At 42.9% G+C, this 22,581-nt stretch overlaps 2 protein-coding genes across 5 annotated transcripts in view; both read right to left on the reverse strand.

The window, feature by feature from the left end:
- LOC110500189 (protein bicaudal D homolog 1) overlaps positions 1-1,323 on the reverse strand; it is a 71,161-nt gene extending 69,838 nt beyond the window's left edge. For 2 of the 4 annotated variants that reach the window (XM_036957552.1, XM_036957551.1), the window contains exon 1: positions 398-1,319. In XM_036957552.1, the coding sequence (XP_036813447.1) occupies positions 398-613 (216 nt within the window). In that variant the 5' untranslated portion in view covers positions 614-1,319. Of the gene's footprint in view, positions 1-397 lie in introns of all 4 variants that reach the window. The other 2 variants (XM_036957550.1, XM_036957549.1) reach the window with 2 other exon arrangements.
- Positions 1,324-7,091: 5,768 nt separating this feature from the next.
- LOC110500190 (homeobox protein prophet of Pit-1) lies at positions 7,092-11,089 on the reverse strand. Its single transcript, XM_021577400.2, has 3 exons — positions 10,605-11,089; positions 9,495-9,646; positions 7,092-7,677 (listed from the first exon to the last, which is right to left on the reverse strand). Exons 1-3 carry the CDS (start codon positions 10,828-10,830, stop codon positions 7,387-7,389), a joined length of 669 nt encoding a protein of 222 aa, XP_021433075.2. The 5' UTR covers positions 10,831-11,089; the 3' UTR covers positions 7,092-7,386.
- Positions 11,090-22,581: the final 11,492 nt, after the last annotated feature.

Below are 22,581 nucleotides of genomic sequence, written 5' to 3' on the forward strand. Positions count from 1 at the left end.
GGAAAGCCCATACCTGCGCGTCAGACTTGCGCATAGCATCAAGTTACTACGCTACTCCCTGCTCGGACAACAAAGACCTCTCCGTCCCCTCCTAGTTCTCTGCTGAGGACTGTGTATCTCTGACAGACTCAGACCCGCTGTGTGGTGTCTGACTGGTGCCAACTTATGTGGGTGAGGCGGGAGGGGGGGCCTGCCCTAATCTTGCTGACATCACGCATTCCTTGGAAGGGATGTAGCCTACCCGCCTGGGGGGCAGAAGGAAGTTGGATTTGGAGGCTAAGTAATAAATGCATGTTAACGAATACATTTCCAGGAAGCACTGAACTTATATCACATAGGCCAATGTTTATGGTTAACTTAGGGTGTTATTTAATAGCGTGTTTTAAGTGGTTGATACCTCTTGTAGCTGCTCCAGCTCCTGTCGGAGCGCCTCTTGCTCGGCCTCAAGATCCGAATATTGCTGCTTCAGGGTCTGGTTCTCCTCCAGAACCACCAGACCGCACTCCGCAGCCCGGATCTTCTCCCGGTTCGCCTCCGCCAGCTCACGGGTCAAACGCTCCACCTCTGCCCGGCAATGTTCCACCGTCTCCCCGCATCCTCCTCCAGCAGCCATCGCTCTCCCTCTCTTCCCCTTCTCTCCTCGCCCCTGCGTCGGATGGGCAGAGAAGCGGAGGAAGAAAACAGATGTAGCCTACCGGACAACAATCCCCACACCCCCGTTGGAAGGAATCAGACGAGGAGTTTAAAAACGCATGAAAAGGGCGTTAACATCCCCGGAGCGAAATGATTGTGAAAGAGAGATGCATCCCTCCATAGCTGATGTGTTGAATTGAACGGTTTCCCCTCTAGGCGTAGTAGGGTCCAGCATCACCCTTTCTCCTCTTCTTTTTTTGCTTATTCATCGGGATGCGGACGCCATCTCTCTCTATTGCCATGAAGCAGCGGCAAGGTACACACAACTCTCGCCCATCCTTCTGCTGCCAATGGCTGTGACGTCGACCGTCCACCCGCACATCTCTCCCTCTGCTGTACCGTATGAATACTGCTCGTCACGCTGGGCCGGTCCACAGACAAGGAGGACCATGTTTATGTTGGTGATGACATCTGTTGCTTTTACAACCCTTCTTCACCGTTGGTGATCACGGTTATTAATAAACTAACGTGGCAGGAAAGCTATAGGCCTGATCATTTGTTTTATACCATCCCCTTCCACCAGGGGTTTCCAATCCTTTTCACCCAAGGACCCCTGATATGTCCCCATATATGGTCCCTATACAGTGCCTTCGGAAAGTATTCAGACCCCTTTACTTTTCCCAGAGTTTGTTATGTTACAGCATTAAACTCAAATGGATTCAACAAAAACAATTCATCAGCAATCTACACACAGTACCCCCATGACAAAGCAAAAACATGTTTTTAGAAATGTTTGCAAATGTATTTAAAAAAATGTAAAAATAAAAACGTATTTACAAAAGTATTCAGACCCTTTGCTATGACACTCAAAATTGAGCTCGGGTGCATCCTGTTTCCATTGATCATCCTTCAGAAGTTTCTACAACTTGATTGGAGTTCACCTGTGGTAAATTCTATTGATTGGACATGATTTGGAAAGGCACTCACCTGTCTACATAAGGTCCCACAGTTGACAGCGCATGTCAGAGAAAAAAACAAGCCATGAGTTTGAAGGAATTGTCCGTAGAGCTCCGAGACAGGATTGTGTCAAGGCACAGATCTGGGGAAGGGTACCAAAAAAATGTCTGCATGATTGAAGGTCCCCAAGAACAGAGTGGCCTCCGTCATTCTTAAATGGAAGAAGTTTGGAACCACCAAGACTCTTCCTAGAGCTGGCCACCCAGCCAAACTGAGCAAACGAGAGAGAATGGCCTTGGTCAGGGAGGTGACCAAGAACCCGATGGTCACTCTGATAGAGCTCTAGAGTTCCTCTGTGGAGATGGGAGAACATTCCAGAAGGACAAATGTCTCTGCAGCACTCCACCAATCAGGCCTTTATGGTAGAGCGGCCAGACGGAAGCCACTCCTCAGTAAAAGGCACATGACAGTCCGCTTGGAGTTTGCCAAAAGGCACCTAAAAAATCTCTGACCATGAGAAACAAGATTCTGATGAAACCAAGTTTAAACTATTTGGCGTGAATGCCAAGTGTCACATCTAGAGGAAACATGACACCATCCCTACAGTGATGCATGGTGGTGGCAGCATCATGCTGAGGGGATGTTTTTCAGCGGCAGGGCCTGGGAGACTAGTCAGGTTCGAGGGAAAGATTAACGGAGCAAAGTACCGAGAGATCCTTAATGAAAACCTGTTCCAGAGCACTCAGGACCTCAGACTGGGGACAAGATTAACCTTCCAACAGGACAACGACCCTAAGCACACAGTCAAGACAATGCAGGAGTTGCTTCTGGACAAGTCTCTTAATGTCCTTGAGTGGCCCAGCCAGAGCCTGGACTTGAACCCGGTCGAATATCTCTGGATAGACCTGAAAATAGCTGTGCAGCAACACTCCCCATCCAACCTGATAGCGCTTGAGAGGATCTTCAGAGAAGAACGGGAGAAACTCCCCAAATACAGATGTGCCAACCTTGTAGCATCATGCCCAAGAAGACTCAAGGCTGTAGTAATCGCTGCCAAAGGTGCTTCACCAAAGTACTGAGTAAAGGGTCTGAATACTTATGTAAATGTGATATTTCATTTTTTAATTTATATTTTTTGGGCAAAACATTCATTAACCTGTTTATCATTATAGGGTATTGTGTGTAGATTGAGGAGGAGGAAAACATGTTTTAATTAAAAAGTCAAGGGGGTCTGAATACTTTCCGAAGGCACTGAATATGGTCCCTATTGGGATCCCTGGTATATTTTAGCCCAGATCCTGACGTGTCAACTGCAATGCCCCTATGATGCTCATTTATAAGTTGCTCCAGATAGGCCTCTAATACAAATCATAGTGAGAAAGATGACAGGAAACAATATCATGTTTGAGCCAGGAGAGGAAACGAAAGTGGAGATAGCATCTCTACAGTAGCTTATTCTAAGTCCTACAGCACCACCACCTGTTCAAACCAGGAACACAGCAATAAGGTCTCACAGCTGTGACACCCTTATTGAACCACAAGAGGACACCCATGCCAAGCTCATCAAAATATATGTCCAATTTATTTTCAAATACGAGTTTGAATTCATCAGCTTTCAGTAGCCTACTTCAGTCCATTAGCTATTTTTATTGTTTCCTGATATACATTTGAAAATGAAGTGATATAGCAACAAGCACATTTATTTAAAAATAAATACATTAATATATATATATATATATACAGCGTACCACTCACTGTTCACACCATAATAAACCAGTTAAACAGAACTGTAAAATACAAATGAAATGTTCCTCCATTTGGAATGCATGACTTTGAACTTTAGACGTTGGTTAAAGCTCAGCACTTCAGGCATTTCGGAAACACACCAAACAAATTCTTGGAAAATTCAATAACACCCCCAAAAATCTGCCAGCCTTTGGCCAAACTGGTGTGTGTGTGTGTGTTCTAACGTCAGCCTGTGGACGGGGACACATCTTAGCTCGTCTGATAAGACTGTTATAACACAGGGTTCACCCGAATGCTAAGCGCCTGAAAATACAGATAAGAGGGGGTCAAAAGTTCAGCAGAGGGAAGAAAAGCTGTTGAGTCAAGGCAAGAGCGCCATCGTAAATAGGCTACAGATTTTTCTAACCTGTTCAGGTGAAGGATGGAACAAACCATCTCACTGAAATATTTGAATCGATTTCCTCAACACCAGCCCTGAGGCCTCACAGCACAGGGCTGCACGTGTTTACTCCAGCCCATTCATTCACTCTTACACACCCGATTCAATTCAATTCAACTAATCATCAAGCCATTGACCAGTTGTTTCCCTAGGACTGGAGTTGAGAAACCTTTACAGTGACTTGCGAAAGTATTCACCCCCTTGGCATTTTTCCTATTTTGTTGCCTTACAACCTGAGGGGGGGGGGGGGGGGGGGGTTAGTATCATTTGATTTACACAACATGCCTACCACTTAGATGATGCAAAATATTTTTCATATTTTTCATTGCGAAACAAACAAGAAATAAGACCAAACATTTTTTACTTGAGTGTGCATAACTATCCACCCCCCAAAGTCAATACTTTGCAGAGCCACCTTTTGCAGCAATTACAGCTGCAAGTATCTTGGGGTATGTCTCTATAAGTTTAGCACATCTAGCCACTGGGATTTTTGCCCATTCTTCAAGGCAAAACTGCTCCAGTTCCTTCTAGTTGGATGGGTTCCACTGGTGTACAGCAGTCTTTAAGATAGCACAGATTCTCAGTTGGATTGAGATCTGGGCTTTGAACTAGGCCATTCCAAAACAATTAAATGTTTCCCCTTAAACCACTCGAGTGTTGCTTTAGCAGTATGCTTAGGGTCATTGTCCTACTGGAAGGTGAACCTCCGTCCCAGTCTGAAATCTCTGGAAGACCGAAACAGGTTTCCCTCAAGAATTTCCCTGTATTCCATCATTCCTTCAATTCTGACCAGTTTCACAGTCCCTGCCAATGAAAAACATCACCACAGAATGATGCTGCCACCACCATGCTTCACTGTGGGGATGTTGTTCTCGGGGTGATGAGAGGTGTTGGGTTTGTGCCAGATGTAGCATTTTTCTTGATGGCCAAAAATCTGACCAGAGTACCTTCTTCCAAATGTTTGGGGAGTCTCCCACATGCCTTTTGGCTAACACCAAACGTGTTGATTTTATTATTTCAGCAGTGGCTTTTTTTCTGGCCACTCTTCCATAAAGCACAGCTCTGTGGAGTGTACGGCTTAAAGTGGTCCTATGGACAGATACACCAATCTCCGCTGTGGAGCTTTGCAGCTCCTTCAGGGTTATCTTTGGTCTCTTTGTTGCCTCTCTGATTAATGACCTCCATATCTGGTCTGTGAGTTTTGGTGGGGACCCTCTCTTGGAAGGTTTGTTGTGGTGCCATATTCTTTCCATTTTTTTATCATGGATTTAATGGTGCTCCGTGGGATGTTTAAAGTTTCGGATATTTTTTTATAACCCAACCCTGATCTGTACTTCTCCAAAACTTTGTCCCTGACTTGTTTGGAGAGCTCCTTGGTCTTAATGGTGTCGCTTGCTTGGTGGTGCTCCTTGCTGAGTGGTGTTGCAGACTCTGGGGCCTTTCAGAACAGGAGTACAGTGGGGCAAAAAAGTATTTAGTCAGCCACCAATTGTGGAAGTTCTCCCACTTAAAAAGATGAGAGAGGCCTGTAATTTTCATCATGGGTACACTTCAACTATGACAGACAAAATGAGAAAAGAAAATCCAGAAAATCACATTGTAGGATTTTTAATGAATTTATTTGCAAATTATGGTGGAAAATAAGTATTTGGTCAATAACAAAAGTTTATCTCAATACTTTGTTAGATACCCTTTGTTGGCAATGACAGAGGTCAAATGTTTTCAGTAAGTCTTCACAAGGTTTTCACACACTGTTGCTGGTATTTTGGCCCATTCCTCCATGCAGATCTCCTCTAGAGCAGTGATGTTTTGGGGCTGTTGCTGGGCAACACTGACTTTCAACTCCCTCCAAAGATTTTCTATGGGGTTGAGATCTGGAGACTGGCTAGGCCACCTATGATAAAAATTACAGGCCTCTCTCATCTTTTTAAGTGGGAACTTGCACAATTGGTGGCTGACTAAATACTTTTTTGCCCCACTGTATGTATACTGAGATTATGTGACAGATTATGTGACACTTAGATTGCACACATGGGGACTTTATTTAACTAATTATGTGACTTCTGAAGGTAATTGGTTGCACCAGGTGTTATTTAGGGGCTTCATAGTAAAGGGGGTGAATACATATCCATGCACCACTTTTCCATTATTGAAATGTTTTGTATTTTTTGAAACAAGATATTTTTTTCATTTCACTTCACCAATTTGAACTATCTGTGTATGTCTATTACATAAAATCCATTTTAAATTACAGGTTGTAATGCAACGAAATTAGAAAACCGCCAAGTGTCACGTCCTGACCTTAGAGAGCATTTTTATATCTCTATTTGGTTAGGTCGGGTGTGATTTGGGTGTACATTCTAGTTTTTCTATTTCTTTGTTGGCCGTGTATGGTTCCCTATCAGAGGCAGCTGTCTATCGTTGTCTCTGACTGGGGATCATACTTAGGCAGCTCTTTTTCCCACCTTAGATTGTGGGATCTTGTTTTTGCATAGTTGCTGTCTAGCCCTGCAGAACTTTATGTTCTGTTTTGTATTTTGTTGTTTTGTCGGAGTTCGGTATTGAAAATCATGAACACTTTCCACGCTGTGCTTTGGTCCTATCCATCCTTCAAGAGGAAGGGATGAATACCTTTGCATGGCACTGTAGATGATCATGTGTTCAGTTGGGATGACATTTCCAGAACTTGCAGTTAAAAACATAATTCTCAGAGATCTACTGATCTACTCTATTTCTGTCTGCAACACTGAAACATTGAACCATCTTACACAATTGTTTTATGATGACTCTACACCTGGTAGTGTGTGTGTCTGTCTCAGATAATGACTGTACACATGCCCTGCCCTCAGATTCACCCCAGGTGAATTAAGATAAGGTAGTACCATATATGTAGAGTGCAATAAACCAATTGAGTAATAATCTGAAATCTCAACACAGTATCCCTTTTATAGGCCCCATATCATCTGAAATACCCCCCCCCCTCTCTCTCTCTTCCTCTCTTTATTTCTCTCTCTATCTTTCTTTCTCTCAAACCATGGCACCGTATGTGTGGGCTATATGTAATTTATTGAGTTTCTACTATAAATACCTTATGATAATATATAATGGTTTCCTTGGCAATCGTCACCCATAAATGTTCATTGTTTAACGACTCCAGAACATTGTCCTATTAATCATGTCATATCACATAAACTACTTTACCCTTTGAGAGGACTACTCAGATTCAAGGAACTATATCGTTGACCCTGGAAGTGACGTAACACTGAGGAGGATGACTGAGTCAGAGTGTTTCTAAGAATCCCAGAGAACCCAGGATCAGTCTGAGACATGTGTCTCCAACTCTCCCACTCTGGTCCTGGAGACCTCTACTGGGTGTTTCATTCCAGCCCTACAATAACACACCTGATTCAGCTAATCATGCTCAGACTGAAGACCTTTATTTATGATACTTTGTATGAAATTAATGAAAATAGCAGATTTCTGTATGAGTAGAATTGTTTCACGTGCAGAAAACACATATGTACAGGGACAGACATATTGGACATACAAGACATCCGGTGTGTTCGTCTGTCAGCTGAGTGTGTGTCCAGGTATGGTGTGTGTCATTGGGGTCAACTAGGACTGGGCTGGGAGGGGAAGCAGGTAGGGCTCAGAGTAGGGTACCAGGGCTGGGTGGAGCTTGGGCAGGAAGTTCTGGTAAACACCAATGGGATGTTAGGGGGCCTGGAGATGAAGAGCTTGTGCCGTAGTGGGTGTGGCCTGGTTTGGAGGGATCCAATCAGGGGAGGAAGCGGCACTATCCTCTCAGGCTGTTGGTTGATGTCTAAGAGTTTGTCCAATCCTCTGCTCTCTCCCAGAGCTCCAGTCTTCCTCCACTTGGCCCGGCGGTTCTGGAACCATATCTGGGTCAGGATGACAACACACAGCAGATACAGTGAGCACCATAATTCATTGGACAGTGACCATTTTTGTTATTTTGGTTCTGTACTCTAGCACTTTGAGTTTGAAATGATACAATGACATCGGGGGTGAAGTGCAGACTGTCAGCTATAATTTGAGGGTATTTTCATACATATCGGATGATCCGTTTAGAAATGACAGCACCTTTTGTACATGGTCCACCCATTTTAAGGTACTACAAGTATTTGTTGAGTTGGCTTCACAGATGTGTGTCGTTAGGCAGGTGTATTCATTTGTGTCGTTAGTGAATGCAGGAGAGCCGTTGATGAATAGTATTGATTCTAGACTTTGCTATTGCCTTTAGAGGTTGTTGTTGGGGTGTGACAACATGAGGAAGACAGCAGTGTCGATGCAAATGAAGCTGGCCGTCATAAGGCTCGGAAATGAAAATCAATCATTGGCCGAGTCAATCGCCAGATCTGAATCCAATTGAACATGCAATCAGGAACATTGCAAAAACCCTGAGCATGCCCAAGTCAACAGTTTGGTTCATCATTAACAAGAAAAAACAACAACCGGTGAACTCAATTATGTCAAAAGACCCGGTAGATTGAGGAAGACCACTGTAGTGGATGACCGGAGAATACTCTCTATGGTGAAGAAAACCCCCCTGACAACAGCCCAACAGATCAAAAACACTCTCCTGGATACAGGTGTAGATGTGTCAAAGTCTATCATACGTAGAAGACTACACCAGCAGGACTACAGAGGATACACTACAAGATACAAACCACTGATGAGCCTGAAGAACAGAAAGGCGAGATTATAGTTTGCTAAAAAAGCACCTAAAAGAGCCCCAAGAGTTCTGGGGGAAAAAGTATAGTGGACAGATGAGACAAAGATTAACATGTACCAGAGTGATGTAAAGAGGAAAGTGTGGAGAAGAAAAAGACATGCCCATGATCCAAAGCATACCACCTCATCCGTGAAACATGGTGGAGGGGGTGTTGTGGCTTGGGCCTGTATGGCTGCCAGTGGAACAGGCTCACTTGTCTTCATCGATGATGTGACTGCAGACAGAAGTAGAACACTGAATTCTGAAGTCGACAGATATATTTTTTCTGCTCAGATAAAACCAAATGCCTCCAAACTCATTGGACTGCACTTCATCATGCAACACGACAATGGGCCTAAACATACTTCTAGAGCGACGAAGGGGTTTTTGATGGCCAGAAAGTGGAAAATCCTTGACTGGCCGAGTCAATCGCCGGATCTGAATCCAATTGAACATGCATTTTACATGCTGAAGAGGAGACTGAAGGCAATAAGTCTCCGAAACAAGCAGGAACTGAAGATGGCTGCAGTACAGGCCTGGCAGAGCATCACCAGGGAAGATACCCAGCGTCTGGTGATATCGATGCATCGCAGACTTCAAGCAGTCATTGCATGCAGAGGATATGCGACCAAATATTAACAATGACTACTTTATTCTACATTATGTTAAACTGTCCAATGTTTTTTGATGCCCGAAAATGGGGGGGGACTATGTACAAAAGCTTCTATCGTTTCTAAATTGTTCATCCGATATGTATGAAAATACCCTCAAATTTAAGCTGACAGTCTGCACTTCACCCTCGTTGTCATTGTATCCTTTCAAACTCAAAGTGCCAGAGTACAGAACCAAAATAACCAAAAAAGGGTCACTGTCCAATGAATTATGGTGCTCACTGTATGTTAGAGAAACATCAAGAAACCAACCAAACACACAGAAATGCATGCGCACACACACGTGCACAAATACACACAGTAGTGTACTTACCTGTACTCGTGCCTCTGACAGCTGTGTTTGGGAGGCCAGTAGTTCTCTAGAATATATGTCAGGGTATTGGCTCTCCTGGAAGGACCTTTCTAGCACCTCTAGCTGGGCCGAGGTGAATGTGGTTCGTACCCGCCGACTGCTGCTCCGTGACTCTACTCCAAACAAAACAAAACACACACACACACACACACACACACACACACACACACACACAATTTATTGCTTTCAAAATGGAAAGAGGATATTTAGCAAACTCTGTAAATGTGTTTGGCCATTTAGCTAAATATGGCACTTAAAGTCTACAGTATTTACAGGTAACTATCCAAATACAATTAGACCTTGACAGTTACAGAAACGGTTATGACAGGAAATAAGTTATTGTTTGTGCACTAAATATACAGGCGGTAACACATTTGCAGAACATTTTTGTCCTTAAGTAAAGGTTAAAACAACCCATAGCTATACAGTAATTCCCATTACCGTGTCTCAAGTGTATTTCTAATCATAATTGTTTTGTTTATTGTCGTTTTTTTTTTATGTTCCTCCAGAATGGAATTTGAAGTAATCCAATTCTCTAAGCGGCTTTTAGAAAAGACGAAGCATTGAGCATTTATGAATCACTAACAAGACATTTTTCAAAATCAACATCAAAGCAGCACCATATAAAAGGGTAGGAAAAAAGCAGGAAACCATAAAACAACCTCTGACTCTTGCCTCTGCAGTAACTGAGCTTTAGTACACTGGAGAGGATAGAAACAATGAGCCAGAACAAACTTAAACCTTCTTCAAATCAAATATAAAGCACTCTTTCCTCATGCAATACTGTTACAATGTCATTTACTTACTCGGTTTCCAAACTCTGAGTTAAACTCTACAGTTTAGAAGGCTGTAGCACAAGAAATACAATCTACACTATTGAATATATCCTTATCTATTGATCTTGCTTCATTGAAATTAGTTCCCCCCTTTGTATTTTGGATATTGAAGTGTTCTACTGCTACTAATAAGGTAATTTAGCAGATACTTTGATCAAGACCGCAGCATACAGTTCATCAAATCCACAGCGTGCTCCGACAAAACTGAGCCTTTGGAACCACTGACTAAACACACCTGGGCATCTGTTGACTTTAGGCTCTTGCTCAGCGGTGGTCTTCACACACACAGCCCCCGTCTCTCCCGCCATGCTCCCTCTCTCCTCCTCTCCTCCGCCCCCCCCCTCTCCTCCCCATCCAGACACGGTGCTCTCCTCAGGATCCGCTCGATGGAGTGAGTCAACACCTTGGGGAGGGACACACTCTGGAGTCTGTCTCTGTGGGCCTCCATTGTGCACTGACATATCCGGCACCGCCGGCCTATCTGGTTCCCCACTGACTTCCAGGCTCCTCCGTAGAGGGTGACCCAGCCTGCGAATCAGAGCTCTGCAGACGGGGTACAACTGCCTCCTTGTTACACCTCCTGGTCCCCTCACTGGTTGTCTGTAGTCTAGGATTCAGACTTGCTTCTCTCTCGCTCTCTCTGTGTGTGTCTCTCTCTCTCTCTCACTGTCTTGTTCTATCGCTCTCTTCCTCTCGGTCTCTCTCTTCCTCCCTTTGTATCTATATACCTCCTTCTGTCTGTCTGTCTGTCTGTCTGTCTGTCTGTCTGTCTGTCTGTCTGTCTGTCTGTCTGTCTGTCTGTCTGTCTGTCTGTCTGTCTGTCTGTCTGTCTCTGTCTGTCTGTCTGTCTCTCTGTCTCTCTGTCTCTCCGTGTCTCTTTCTGTCCAGCCTGTCCTCTCGCCGTAGGTCGATTTCTGTCCGTCTATCTTCCTTCCTAGTCTCTCTACCTCGCTGTCATGTAACTCCTATCAGGTGTCATAACTGTGTCCCCAGGTAAAGACAGATAGGGTTCGTAGGCTAATGCAGTGGATCATTAGGATCAATGGAAGGAGGAGCAGGTTTACTGTGTAACTCACACACTGCCATAAACTCCTTTACCTTGACAGCTGACTGTTCTCATTCAATGTCGAGAAAACGTTGAAGATTATCATTTGATCATTAAAGACTTAGGAGTGTAGCTAAGTTATAAAGGGTAGCATTCTGTTTCTGCTCGGGCCAAATTCTTTGTTGTTGACATGCCACAAAGTTGGCCACAGCAGAAAGAGATTTAGCAACCAGAGTAAGCCAGCTGAACCTCTTTGCCAAACTCATAAACATCCACGAAATTATATTCCATTTTCCGAGTTGTCCTTGTGTTTAATTACAAAATGAGTCCAAATTAATGATACCTCATAATGAGGCTGGGGCTACTAGAAAAGCCCAGAAAAGATCAACGTGCTCATTGATCATAATAGCGTAATTAGCTGACTTAATAACACTATCTATCTACGGAATAGTTGGTGGCCTTTTGGTGAACTCTGGCTGCGTATCAATAGTCTAAATTGGCTTCCTCTCCTCCTCTCCTCATCTTCTCTCATTCCTTTGCACCCATATGGAAGATTTGTTCTGTTTGGGGCGAACACCTGATAGGTACACATTGTTATGCTGCTTTTTAGACTATTTGTCTAGTCTCCTTCAATGCATAAGAAGGGGAGACAAGGAGAGGAGGAGAGGAAGCCAATGTAGATGTTTGAGATGCACCCTCTATCCAGTGATAGGCTCTGCAGTTAGGACCTGACTTAGCTGGGGTTTTATAGCACCTCCATGTGGTCATTAGAAAGAAAGTCACTGTTTATGGAGCCCTTCTAACACAATTAAAATGAGTTCTACTCTGTCTCTTGTATCTATAAGACAACACTACAACAGGCGTCCAGGAAAGGACGTTACTAGTCATGTTGGGCTCCCGAGTGGCGCAGCGGTCTAAGGCACTGCATCTCAGTGGCAAAGGCATCACTACAGACACCCTGATTTGATTCCAGGCTGTATCACAACCGTCCGGCACACAATTGGCCCAGCGTCATCCGGGTTTGGCAGGTGTAGGCCGTCATTGTAAATAAGAATTTGTTGTTAACTGACTTGCCTTGTTAAATAAAGGTTAAATAAAATAAAAATGTTACACAGAGCTGATTCCCAGAACCCCACAGGAACTTTGGGAGCTACTTCCTACTTAGGGACTCAGTCTGGAAACACAGAATAAAGTAGAGAGAGGAAAGTTGTTTTGGGAAAAGCAATGTGGGAAGTGTATTCATATATATTTCAGAAAGAGAGTGGAGGGGGGAGCATTTCTTCTGTTAAGGATGCATGGGGGAGGGTGTGTGTGTGTGTGTGTGTGTGTGTGTGTGTGAGTGTGTGTGTGTATCTGCCTGTGTGTGTGTGTGTGTGTGTGTGTGTGTGTATCTGTGTGTGTGTGTGTGTGTGTATCTGTGTGTGTGTGTGTGTGTATCTGTGTGTATCTGTGTGTGTATCTGTGTGTGTGTGTGTGTGTGTGTGTGTGTGTGTGTGTGTGTGTGTGTGTGTGTGTGTGTGTGTGTGTGTGTGTGTGTGTGTGTGGTAAAGTAGGAGATGGATGTTCCTGCTTCATCCAAAGTGATACATCTAAAATTCTGGGTGGATATTTTGGAGAGAAAGATGGTCCTGAATAACAATTGTGTTCTTACAATTACTGCACCTCTAGATGGCAGCCTAATACACCAAACCTCCATAGCTCACTCCAACTACACTCAGAGAGGCAGTGTCCACTGTGCTAAAACAGAGAAGAGAGAGAGAGAGTGTCATTAATCACTTGGACTAGTCGGGGCAGGAGGGAACATCTTTAGCAGAAGCTTATCAGCTGTGCTCCTCTCTCCTCTTCTCTCTTTGCTCCTCTGTGCTGTATCTTGTCTGTGTATCTCTCTCTCTCTCTCTCTCTCTCTCTCTCTCTCTCTCTCTCTCTCTCTCTCTCTCTCTCTCTCTCTCTCTCTCTCTCTCTCTCTCTCTCTCTCTCTCTCTCTCTCTCTCTCTCTCTCTCTCTCTCTCTCTCTCTCTCTCTCTCTCTCTCTCTCTCTCTCTCTCTCTCTCTCTCTCTCTCTCTTTCTCTCTCTCTCTCTCTCTCTCTCTCTCCAATTACAGTTTTTCTCAATTGCTAAAACACAATTTCTGAAACCTTGCTCCATTTCCTGAAAACATTAAACACAAAACCTCATCTTCAAGCACTATTTACATAACCTCTGACTCCTCTTGCAAAATGAAACATTCGCCTCAAAACAGTTTTTACCTGTGTTCAAAATCAAACACTGCTCTCAAATCATAAACAAAGGGATCAAAATGATATACACTCTCAAGCAGTCAGTAAACAATACACCGAAAAATAGAAAACACATTGTTCAAAACATACAATTTTCAGGGAGAAGTACATTTTAATCTAAAAAAAAAATCATATTTTTCCATCATTGTCTTTTGATGAACGAAAACATGTTCTATCATAGTAGCTCAAAATTGATCAGAAATTACTACTCTGCTTTGCTCTTTGCAATTATGTTTTGTTGTTCTTCCTCCTCCTTGTACCCCTATTTTTACAGTACTGTACCCTGCATCTCACAAACTTGTCCTTTGTCTCTGTGATACTGTAATTCTTGTTCTTTGTTGATATGAACCTGCAACCAGTCAAAATCTATTGAGCAGTCAGTACTGTTAATAAATGGAAAGCACAATGTTCAGGGCCATACAATTTGTCCATTGTACAGTATACAGCCGACAATGCACTGTACTACAGTATCCATTCTCAGACTTTCTCCTTACCACCTTCAACAACCTGTTTGCTCTCTGAACTGGCTTATATTGGTTGTGTCGCATCATTTGAAACAGGTTAAATCCATTTTGAGTGGTTGTGTTCAATCAATGACATATGTTCTCTATTTGTATTTGATTGTTGCCCCTTGTGTTTACCAGTATGGATGACATGTGCATTAGAGTGCAGAATGTGTTTTGAGAATGAGAATGTGTTTAGAGTTTTGCTGAAAAGTCTAAGTGAGATCTGCAAATTGTGTTTTACCATGTGAAATGGTTTAAGGTATTGACAACAGACTGCATAATTAGCTAAATGAGTCCAGGCAACTGAGAACTTTGTTGAGCCAATGGGTTTTAGTGTTTTAGTAATTGAGAAAAACTGTAAATTCAAGGGCTTTATTGGCATGGGAAGCATATTTTAACATTGCCAAAGCAAGTGAAGTACAAAAGTTAAATAAACAATAACAAATGATCAGTAAACATTACACTCACAAAAGTTCCAAAAGAATAAAGACATTACTTGTTAGATATTACTGAACTGTCGAAACTAGAAGCACAAGCATTTCGCTACACCCACATTAACATCTGCTAACCATGTGTATGTGACAAATCAAATTTGATTTGGACATTTCATACATGATCCCACATTCTCCAGTTGTCCTCACTGTTACATCATCATCCAGTTTTGTCTGACCAGGCAAACTAATCAATGCAGAAAGGAGCAGATGTCCTATCACCAGGCCCCCAGATTCACAAATAGATTGCATTGGCCTAGTGAGGCTGTGCAGGCTTCTCAAGGGAGTTGTCTCTTTCTCAACCCTTCTGTCCCTTGTCTCAAGAGAGATAGATAGCACAGTGAATGAAGGACTGTCTCTCATCTCTTAGTCTCTCTCTCTCCTTTCCCTCCATGTAGTAGATATAATAATTCTGAATAGCGCATAGTAGTTGGATGATAATGGGTGAGGCCAGAGAGAGAGAGAGAGAAATAAAGAGAGAGAGGTTAGAGGAGTAGAATACTTGTATTATCACATGATACTGTCTTACAGGGGGAAGAGAGAGAGAGAGAGAGCAACCTGGTCTCAGAGCAAAACGTATTATATTTTTGTCAAATCCATGCGACTCCATTTAGTATGATATGTTACTTTACATTGGGTTAAATGACATTGGCCTACAAATGTAATTGCAGTCACACAATATATTACGAATTGTAGGACGAAGTGTATCCTACATCTTGATTGCACCAGTTTGCTTTGACCTGTTTAGCGATATATTACATTCGACTGCTTAAGTATGATATGCTACAATAGGTTAGGGGCTAAGGTTAGGGTTAGGAGACGTATTAGCTAACATGCTAAGTAGTTGCATAGTAGCTAAAAAGTAGTAAGTAGTTGCAACGTTGCTAATGAGCTGAAATGCTAAAGCTGTCCGTGACGCGATTCAAACATGCAACCTTTGGGTTTGTAACAGTAGACGTCATGTGCAACCAACCACCCTCCAACCACCCTTTCATGCTTTTTCTGTATGTATAACATTGGGAGCTATACGACTTCGTAACATGTTTATCTTGTATACTCTATTTCTGTAGTGTTTACTGTGCTGGATGCTATTTTGTCTTTATAGAACGCGTCTATTTACAGACCAACAACAGATGATTGAAAACACTGCCGTCTTCCATAACATCAGAGTGAGCTTATAACCGTCCTTAAGAAACACGGCCTTTCGGAGGAAGCAGATCCACAGAGACCCATTTGAAACGAATTCCCAACGAGCGAAGGATAAACGGTACGACATGTGCAAGTAAGTAATGTACTAGTACTCCTCTCTTGAAACATTAGAGACTCATGTATGTTGCCAGTGAACTTTACTATACAGCAATTACAGTATTTACTGTCATTTCAGAGAATCATGGAGTTGGATGCAAGTCCCATCCCCTAGGAACTATTATTCATAGATGAGGCTGGATTCAATTTAGCACAGATGAGGAGGACAGGAAGGAACATCATTGGTCAACGCGCCATCATTGAGGGACATGGCCAGCGCGGAGGGAAATGCCACCATATGTGCAGCAATGAGCCACAATGCCACCCTTGGACCATACAACACTGCCTATTTTTTTTATTTCCTGAACACCTTACATGACAATCTTTTTCCAGACAGAGCAAAGAGGGCCAGGTGATCCTGAGTAGCAAATGTATGTTCTAATTTGAGACAACGGCATGCTCAGGTCCACAACTGGTTCCATGACCATCCCAGGTTTACTGGTTTACATCTCCCACCATATTCCCCGTTCTCAACCCCATTGAGGAGTCGTTTTTAGCATGGAGGCGGAAGGTGTATGATCACAAACCCCATTAACATATGGCCCATCTCCAGGCAATGGCCTGTGGTGACGTTCCAGCAGACTCCTGTCAGGGGTGGATGCGTCATGCCAGAAGATATTTCCCCCGCTGTCTGGCCAAGGAGAATATCGCTTGTGATGTTGATGAAAAACTGTGGCTGGACCAAAACGACAGACATGACTGATTTTGTTTTCACAATGGAGTACTTGTTTCTTGATTTAAGATTTAGATTTTACTGTATTTCGACAGTTTTATATATATTTTTTTGGTATCTATTCCGTACAGTTGATCTGACATACAGTACGATATAGGCCTATTTTTCTTCCTTTGTGTAACGCCCGTCGTTGGAATGAGGTGAGGACCAAAGCACAGCGTGGTAAGTGCTCATCATTATATTTATTAAACCGAGAACACTAAACAAAATAACAAAAGAGAACGAAACAGTTCTGTAAGGTGACATTACACATAACAAAAAACAATCACCCACACCACACAGGTGGGAAAAGGCTACCTAAGTATGATTCTCAATCAGAGACAACGAACGACACCTGCCTCTGATTGAGAACCATACCAGGCCAAACACAAAACCACAACATAGAAAAAAGAACATGGACAACCCACCCAACTCACGCCCTGACCATACTAAAACAAAGATATAACAAAGGAACTAAGGTCAGAACGTGACACTTTGCATATGCAACATTTATTTACTGTATTTTTGCAATTTTACTGTGTGCTTACAGTATGCTGTTTGACATGTATTGAGTCATGTTGAAATATAAAACCACATTTGTTAAATTTGTGTTCCTTTCTTATTTGAGTACACACAAACAATATACAGTATAACAACAACATCTTAGTCTTTACACTGAAATAGTTTCTCATATTAGTGTTTTGAACCTGTCACATTAGTGTGATCTCGGGTTGTCACTAAGTTAGATTCATTTGCTGTGTGTGGGTGTCTTGTAGGCCGAGTTCTATTTTGAGCAGGGAGTACATGATTTTGATTGCTGTGTTTCATTTTGCAAGATGTCTGTGGGGTTTGGGGAAATTGGCTAACTGTTTTGTGTTTAGAGTTTTGAGTACATGAGATGTAGCTTCCCACATCACCCACCGCTTCCGAGTATAATACTCGACAATGTCCAGTCTCTAGATAACAAGGTAGACAAAATTAGGGCAAGGGTTGCTTTCCAGAGAGATATCAGGGATTGTAACATACTCTGTTTCATGGAAACATGGTTCTCTTGGGACATGTTGTTGGAGTCGGTACAGCCACCAGGATTCTTTATGCGTCGCGCCGACAGAAATTAATATCTCTCTGAGAAGAAGAAGGGTGGGGGGTATGCTTCATGATTAATGACTCATGATGTAATCGTAACAACATACAGGAACTCAAGTCCTTTTGTTCACCTGACCTAGAATTAATCACAATCAAATGCTGAAAATATCATCGCCCATGAGAATTCTCGTTGGTTATTGTCACAGCCATGTATATCCCCCCTCAAACCGATACCACGACACTGCCCTCAAGGAAATTCACTGGACTCTATGCAAACTGGAAACCATATATCCTGAGGCTGCATTTATTGTAGCTGGGGATTTTAACAAAGCAAATTTGAGAACAAGGCTATCTAAATTCTAGCAGCATATTGATTGTAGCAGTCGTGCAGGCAATACACTGGATCACTGCTACTCTACCTTCCGCGATGCATACAAGGCCCTCCCCCGCCCTCCCTTCGGCAAATCTGACCATGACTTCATTTGGCTCCTCCCATCCTATAGGCAGAAACTCAAACAGGATGTACCCGTGTGTCACGCTCTGACCTTAGAGAGCCGTTTTATGTCTCTATTTTGGTTCGGTAAGGGTGTGATTTGGGTGGGCATTCTATGTTCTGTTTTCTACGTTTTTGTATTTTTATGTTTTGGCCGGGTATGGTTCTCAATCAGGGACAGCTGTCTATCGTTGTCTCTGATTGGGAATCATACTTAGGCAGCCTTTCCCCTTTTGTCATTGTGGGAAGTTGTCTTAGTTAGGGGCACCAAAGCCCTTGTAAGCTTCACGGTTGTTTTTTGTTATTTCTTGTTTTGTTGGCGACATTTTACAAAAACAAGAAAATGTACGCTCACCACGCTGCACCTTGGTCTTCCTTGAACGACGGCCATGACACCGTGACAAGAACTATTCAATGCTGGTTGACCATTTGGAATCAAAGCTTCCACGCTTGTTTTGATCACGCGACTGGGAATGTTCGGGCAGCCTCAGCTAGATTTATACGCTGATTCGGTGAAAGAGTTTAGAAGGAAGTGCATTGGAGATGTTGTACCCACTGTGACTATTTAAACCTACCCTAACCAGAAACCATGGATAGATGGCGGAATTCGTGCAAAACTGAAAACGCGAACCAACGCATTTAAACATGGAAAGATGACTGGGGATATGGCTGAATACAAACAGTGTACTGTAGTTATTCCCTCCGCAAGGCAATCAAACAAGCGATATGTCGGTATAGGGACAAAGTGGAGTCGCAATTCAACGGCTCAGACACGAGACGTATGTGGCAGGGTCTACAGGCAATCACGGACTACAAAAAGGAAACCAGCCACATCACGGATACCTACATCTTGCTTCCAGACAAACTAAACACCTTCTTGTCCGCTTTGAGGATAATACAGTGCCACCAACACGGCCCTCTACCAAGGACAGTGGGCCTTCCCTCTCCTTCTCCGTGGCCGACGTAAGACATTTAAATGTGTTAACCCTCGCAAGGCTGGGGCCCAGACGACATCCCTAGCCGCATCCTCAGAGCATGCGCAGACCAGCTGGCTGTTGTGTTTACGGACACATTCAATCTCTCCCTATCCCAGTCTGCTGTCCCCACATGCTTCAAGAATGCCACCATTGTTCCTGTACCCAAAAAGGCAACGGTAACTGAACTAAATATTACCTCCACATTACCTGTCACCCTAGACCCACTTGAATTTGCATACCACCCCAATAGGTCCACAGACAATGCAATCGCCATCACACTGCGTGGCCATGCATGCCTCCAACTCAATCATCAAGTGATGACGACACAGACGATACAACAGTAGTGGGCTTGATTACCAACAATGCCGAAACAGCCTACAGAGAGGAGGTGAGGGCACTCGGAGTGGGGTGTCAGGAAAACAACCTCTCATTCAACGTCAACAAAACAAAGGAGATGATCATGGACTTCAGGAAACAGCAGAGGGAGCCCCCCTCATCACAGACAAACTGAAGTGGTCCACCCACACAGACAACATGGTGAAGAAGGCGCAACAGCACCTCTTCAACCTCAGGAGGCTGAAGAAATTTGTCTTGACACCTAAAAACCCTCACAAACTTTTACAGATGCACAATTGAGAGCATCCTGTCGGGCTGTGTCACCGCCTGGTATGGCAACTGCACCGCCCACAACCGCAAGGCTCTCCAGAGGGTGGTCCGGTCTGCACCACGCATCACGGGGGGAAAACTACCTGCTCTCCAGGACCCCGACACCACCCGATGTCACAGGAAGGCCAAAAAGATCATCAAGGACAACAACCACCCGAGCCATTGCCTGTTCACCCCGTTACTATCCAGAAGGCAAGGTCAGTACAGGTGCATCAAAGCTGGGACTGAGAGACTGAAAAACAGCTTCTATCTCAAGGCCATTAGACTGTTAAACAGCCATCACTAACACAAAGAGGCTGCTGCCTACATTCAGACTTTAAATCATTGGCCACTTTATTAAATGGATCAGTAATCACTTTAATAATGCCACTTTAATAATGTTTACATATCTTGCATTTCTCATCTCATATGTACAGTGGGGAGAACAAGTATTGGATACACTGCTGATTTTGTAGGTTTTCGTACTTAAAGCATGTAGAGGTCTGTAATTTTTATCATAGCTACACTTCAACTGTGAGAGACGGAATCTAAAAAAATCTAAAATAATCCAGAAAATCACATTGTATGATTTAAGTAATTCATTTGCGTTGCTACACTCGCAATAACATCTGCTAACCCTGTGTATGTGTAACGGCTGTCGTCGGTGGAAGAAGGTGAGGACCAAGGTGCAGCGTGGTAAGGGTTCATGATTTTTAATAATAATCAAAACTGAACACTGAATAACAAAACAACAAAGAGACAACCAAAACAGTTCTGGCTGGTGCAGACACACAAAGACTGAAAACAACCACCCACAAAACACAATGGAAAACAAGCTACCTAAATATGGTTCTCAATCAGGGACAACGATTGACAGCTGCCTCTGATTGAGAACCATACCAGGCCAAACACTGAAATAGAAAATCATAGACAAACTAACACAGACAACCCACCCAACTCACGCCCTGACCATACTAAAACAAAAGACAAAACAAAGGAACTAAGGTCAGAACGTGACAGTATGTGACCAATACATTTGATTGGATTTGATTTGAACTTGTACTTTACAGTTTTTTACAATCACTTTGAAACTAATTTCATTTTTCTAAACTCTAGACACAAAACTCATAACCAATGATCAAAATGCACATTTTTCAAAACTCTAACACTTTTTCCAATTGCTTGGATACAATACACATAAAGCTAAGATAATTTGTTCATTGAACTAAAATCACCTGTTCTAAATGACACAACTAGACATCAAAGTATTACCATTTCAAAATGCAATTCACACATTACATCTGAGATGACTGTCTATTCATTTCATTACAATGATCTAACTATCAATTGATACAACTGCTCAAAATGATAAGTAACTGTTGCATTACTCTTAATGCATAGTTTTATGGAAACTGACAAACAATATTCCATGTTTAGATCATGAAAGTTTCAGGATAACAAGATCCATTGACACCAATTACTGTGGAACATGAACCAATTGGACTACATTATCTATGGATGTAATATTTCATCATCATTCTTTATCAGACACTGTTTCTATGGTCCCATGTACCACTTTTCCAGACCATGCTTTCAGATTTGACATTACTGTACATGTCACGTTCTGACCTTAGTTCCTTTGTTATGTCTTTGATTTAGTTTGGTCAGGACGTGAGTTGGGGTGGGTAGTCTGTTCCTTTTTCTATGTTGCGTTTATGTGTTTGGCCTGGTATGGTTCTCAATCAGAGGCAGGTGTCGTTCGTTGTCTCTGATTGAGAATCATACTTAGGTAGCCTTTTCCCACCTGTGTGGTGTGGGTGATTATTTTTCCGTGTCAGTGTTTGTTCCACACGGGACTGTGTCGGTTTTAATTTATTTCTCTTGTTCTTTTTTGTTTTTTGTGTCCAGTGATATTTGATTAAAATATATTATAGACACTTACCATGCTGCGTTTTGGTCCTCTTCTCCTTCACCAGACGAAAACCGTTACAGTACACTCACCGGCCACTTTTTTAGGTACACCTATCTATTTCTGGGTAGGACCCCTTTTTGCCCCCACAACAGCCTGAATTATTCACAGTGTTGTACGTTAAGAGATCCCCTTCTGCACACCACTGTTTTAAACAGCTGTTAGTTGAGCAATTGTGGCCTTTCTGTTAGGTTGAATGAGTCTGGAGGTCCTCTGACCTCTCTCATTAACAAGGTGTTTTGCCCACAGAACTGCCGCTCACTGAATGTGTTTTGTTTATCGCACCATTCTCTGTAAACTGTAGAGACTGTAGTGCATAAAAATCCCAGGAAGGCAGCTGTTTCTGAGATGCTGGAATCACCATGTGTGGCATCAACAATCATACCACGGTCAAAGTTGCTTAGATTACGCATCTTGTCCGTTCTAATGTTTGGTCGACAACATCTAAAGCTCTCCACTCTATATACTCTATATATTGAGTTGCAGGCAGCCACATGATTCGCTGTTTGAATGTAACCTTCCTTGGTGATCTAAATCAGGTCTGTAGAGCTGATGGTGTGACCTATGTCACTGTGTGGGATAATGTCAGGTTTCACCATTCTCAAATGGTGCAAGCATGGTTACAGGCCCATCCACATTTTACCACCCTGTATTTACCCCCATACTCTCCTTTCCTTAACCCGATTGAGGAATTTTTCTCCACATG

Source organism: Oncorhynchus mykiss, chromosome 21 (genome assembly GCF_013265735.2).
Source record: "Oncorhynchus mykiss isolate Arlee chromosome 21, USDA_OmykA_1.1, whole genome shotgun sequence".
NCBI classification, from domain to species: Eukaryota; Metazoa; Chordata; class Actinopteri; order Salmoniformes; family Salmonidae; genus Oncorhynchus; species Oncorhynchus mykiss.

Excerpts from the sequence above, each read along its gene's own strand:
- LOC110500190 (XM_021577400.2), bottom strand. The coding sequence starts at position 10,830 with ATGTCAGTGCACAATGGAGGCCCACAGAGACAGACTCCAGAGTGTGTC. Across the intron at positions 9,647-10,604 it reads TAAAGTCAACAGATGCCCAG|AGTCACGGAGCAGCAGTCGG; the intron begins GTGTGTTTAGTC and ends TGTTTGGAGTAG. Across the intron at positions 7,678-9,494 it reads TGTCAGAGGCACGAGTACAG|ATATGGTTCCAGAACCGCCG; the intron begins GTAAGTACACTA and ends ATCCTGACCCAG.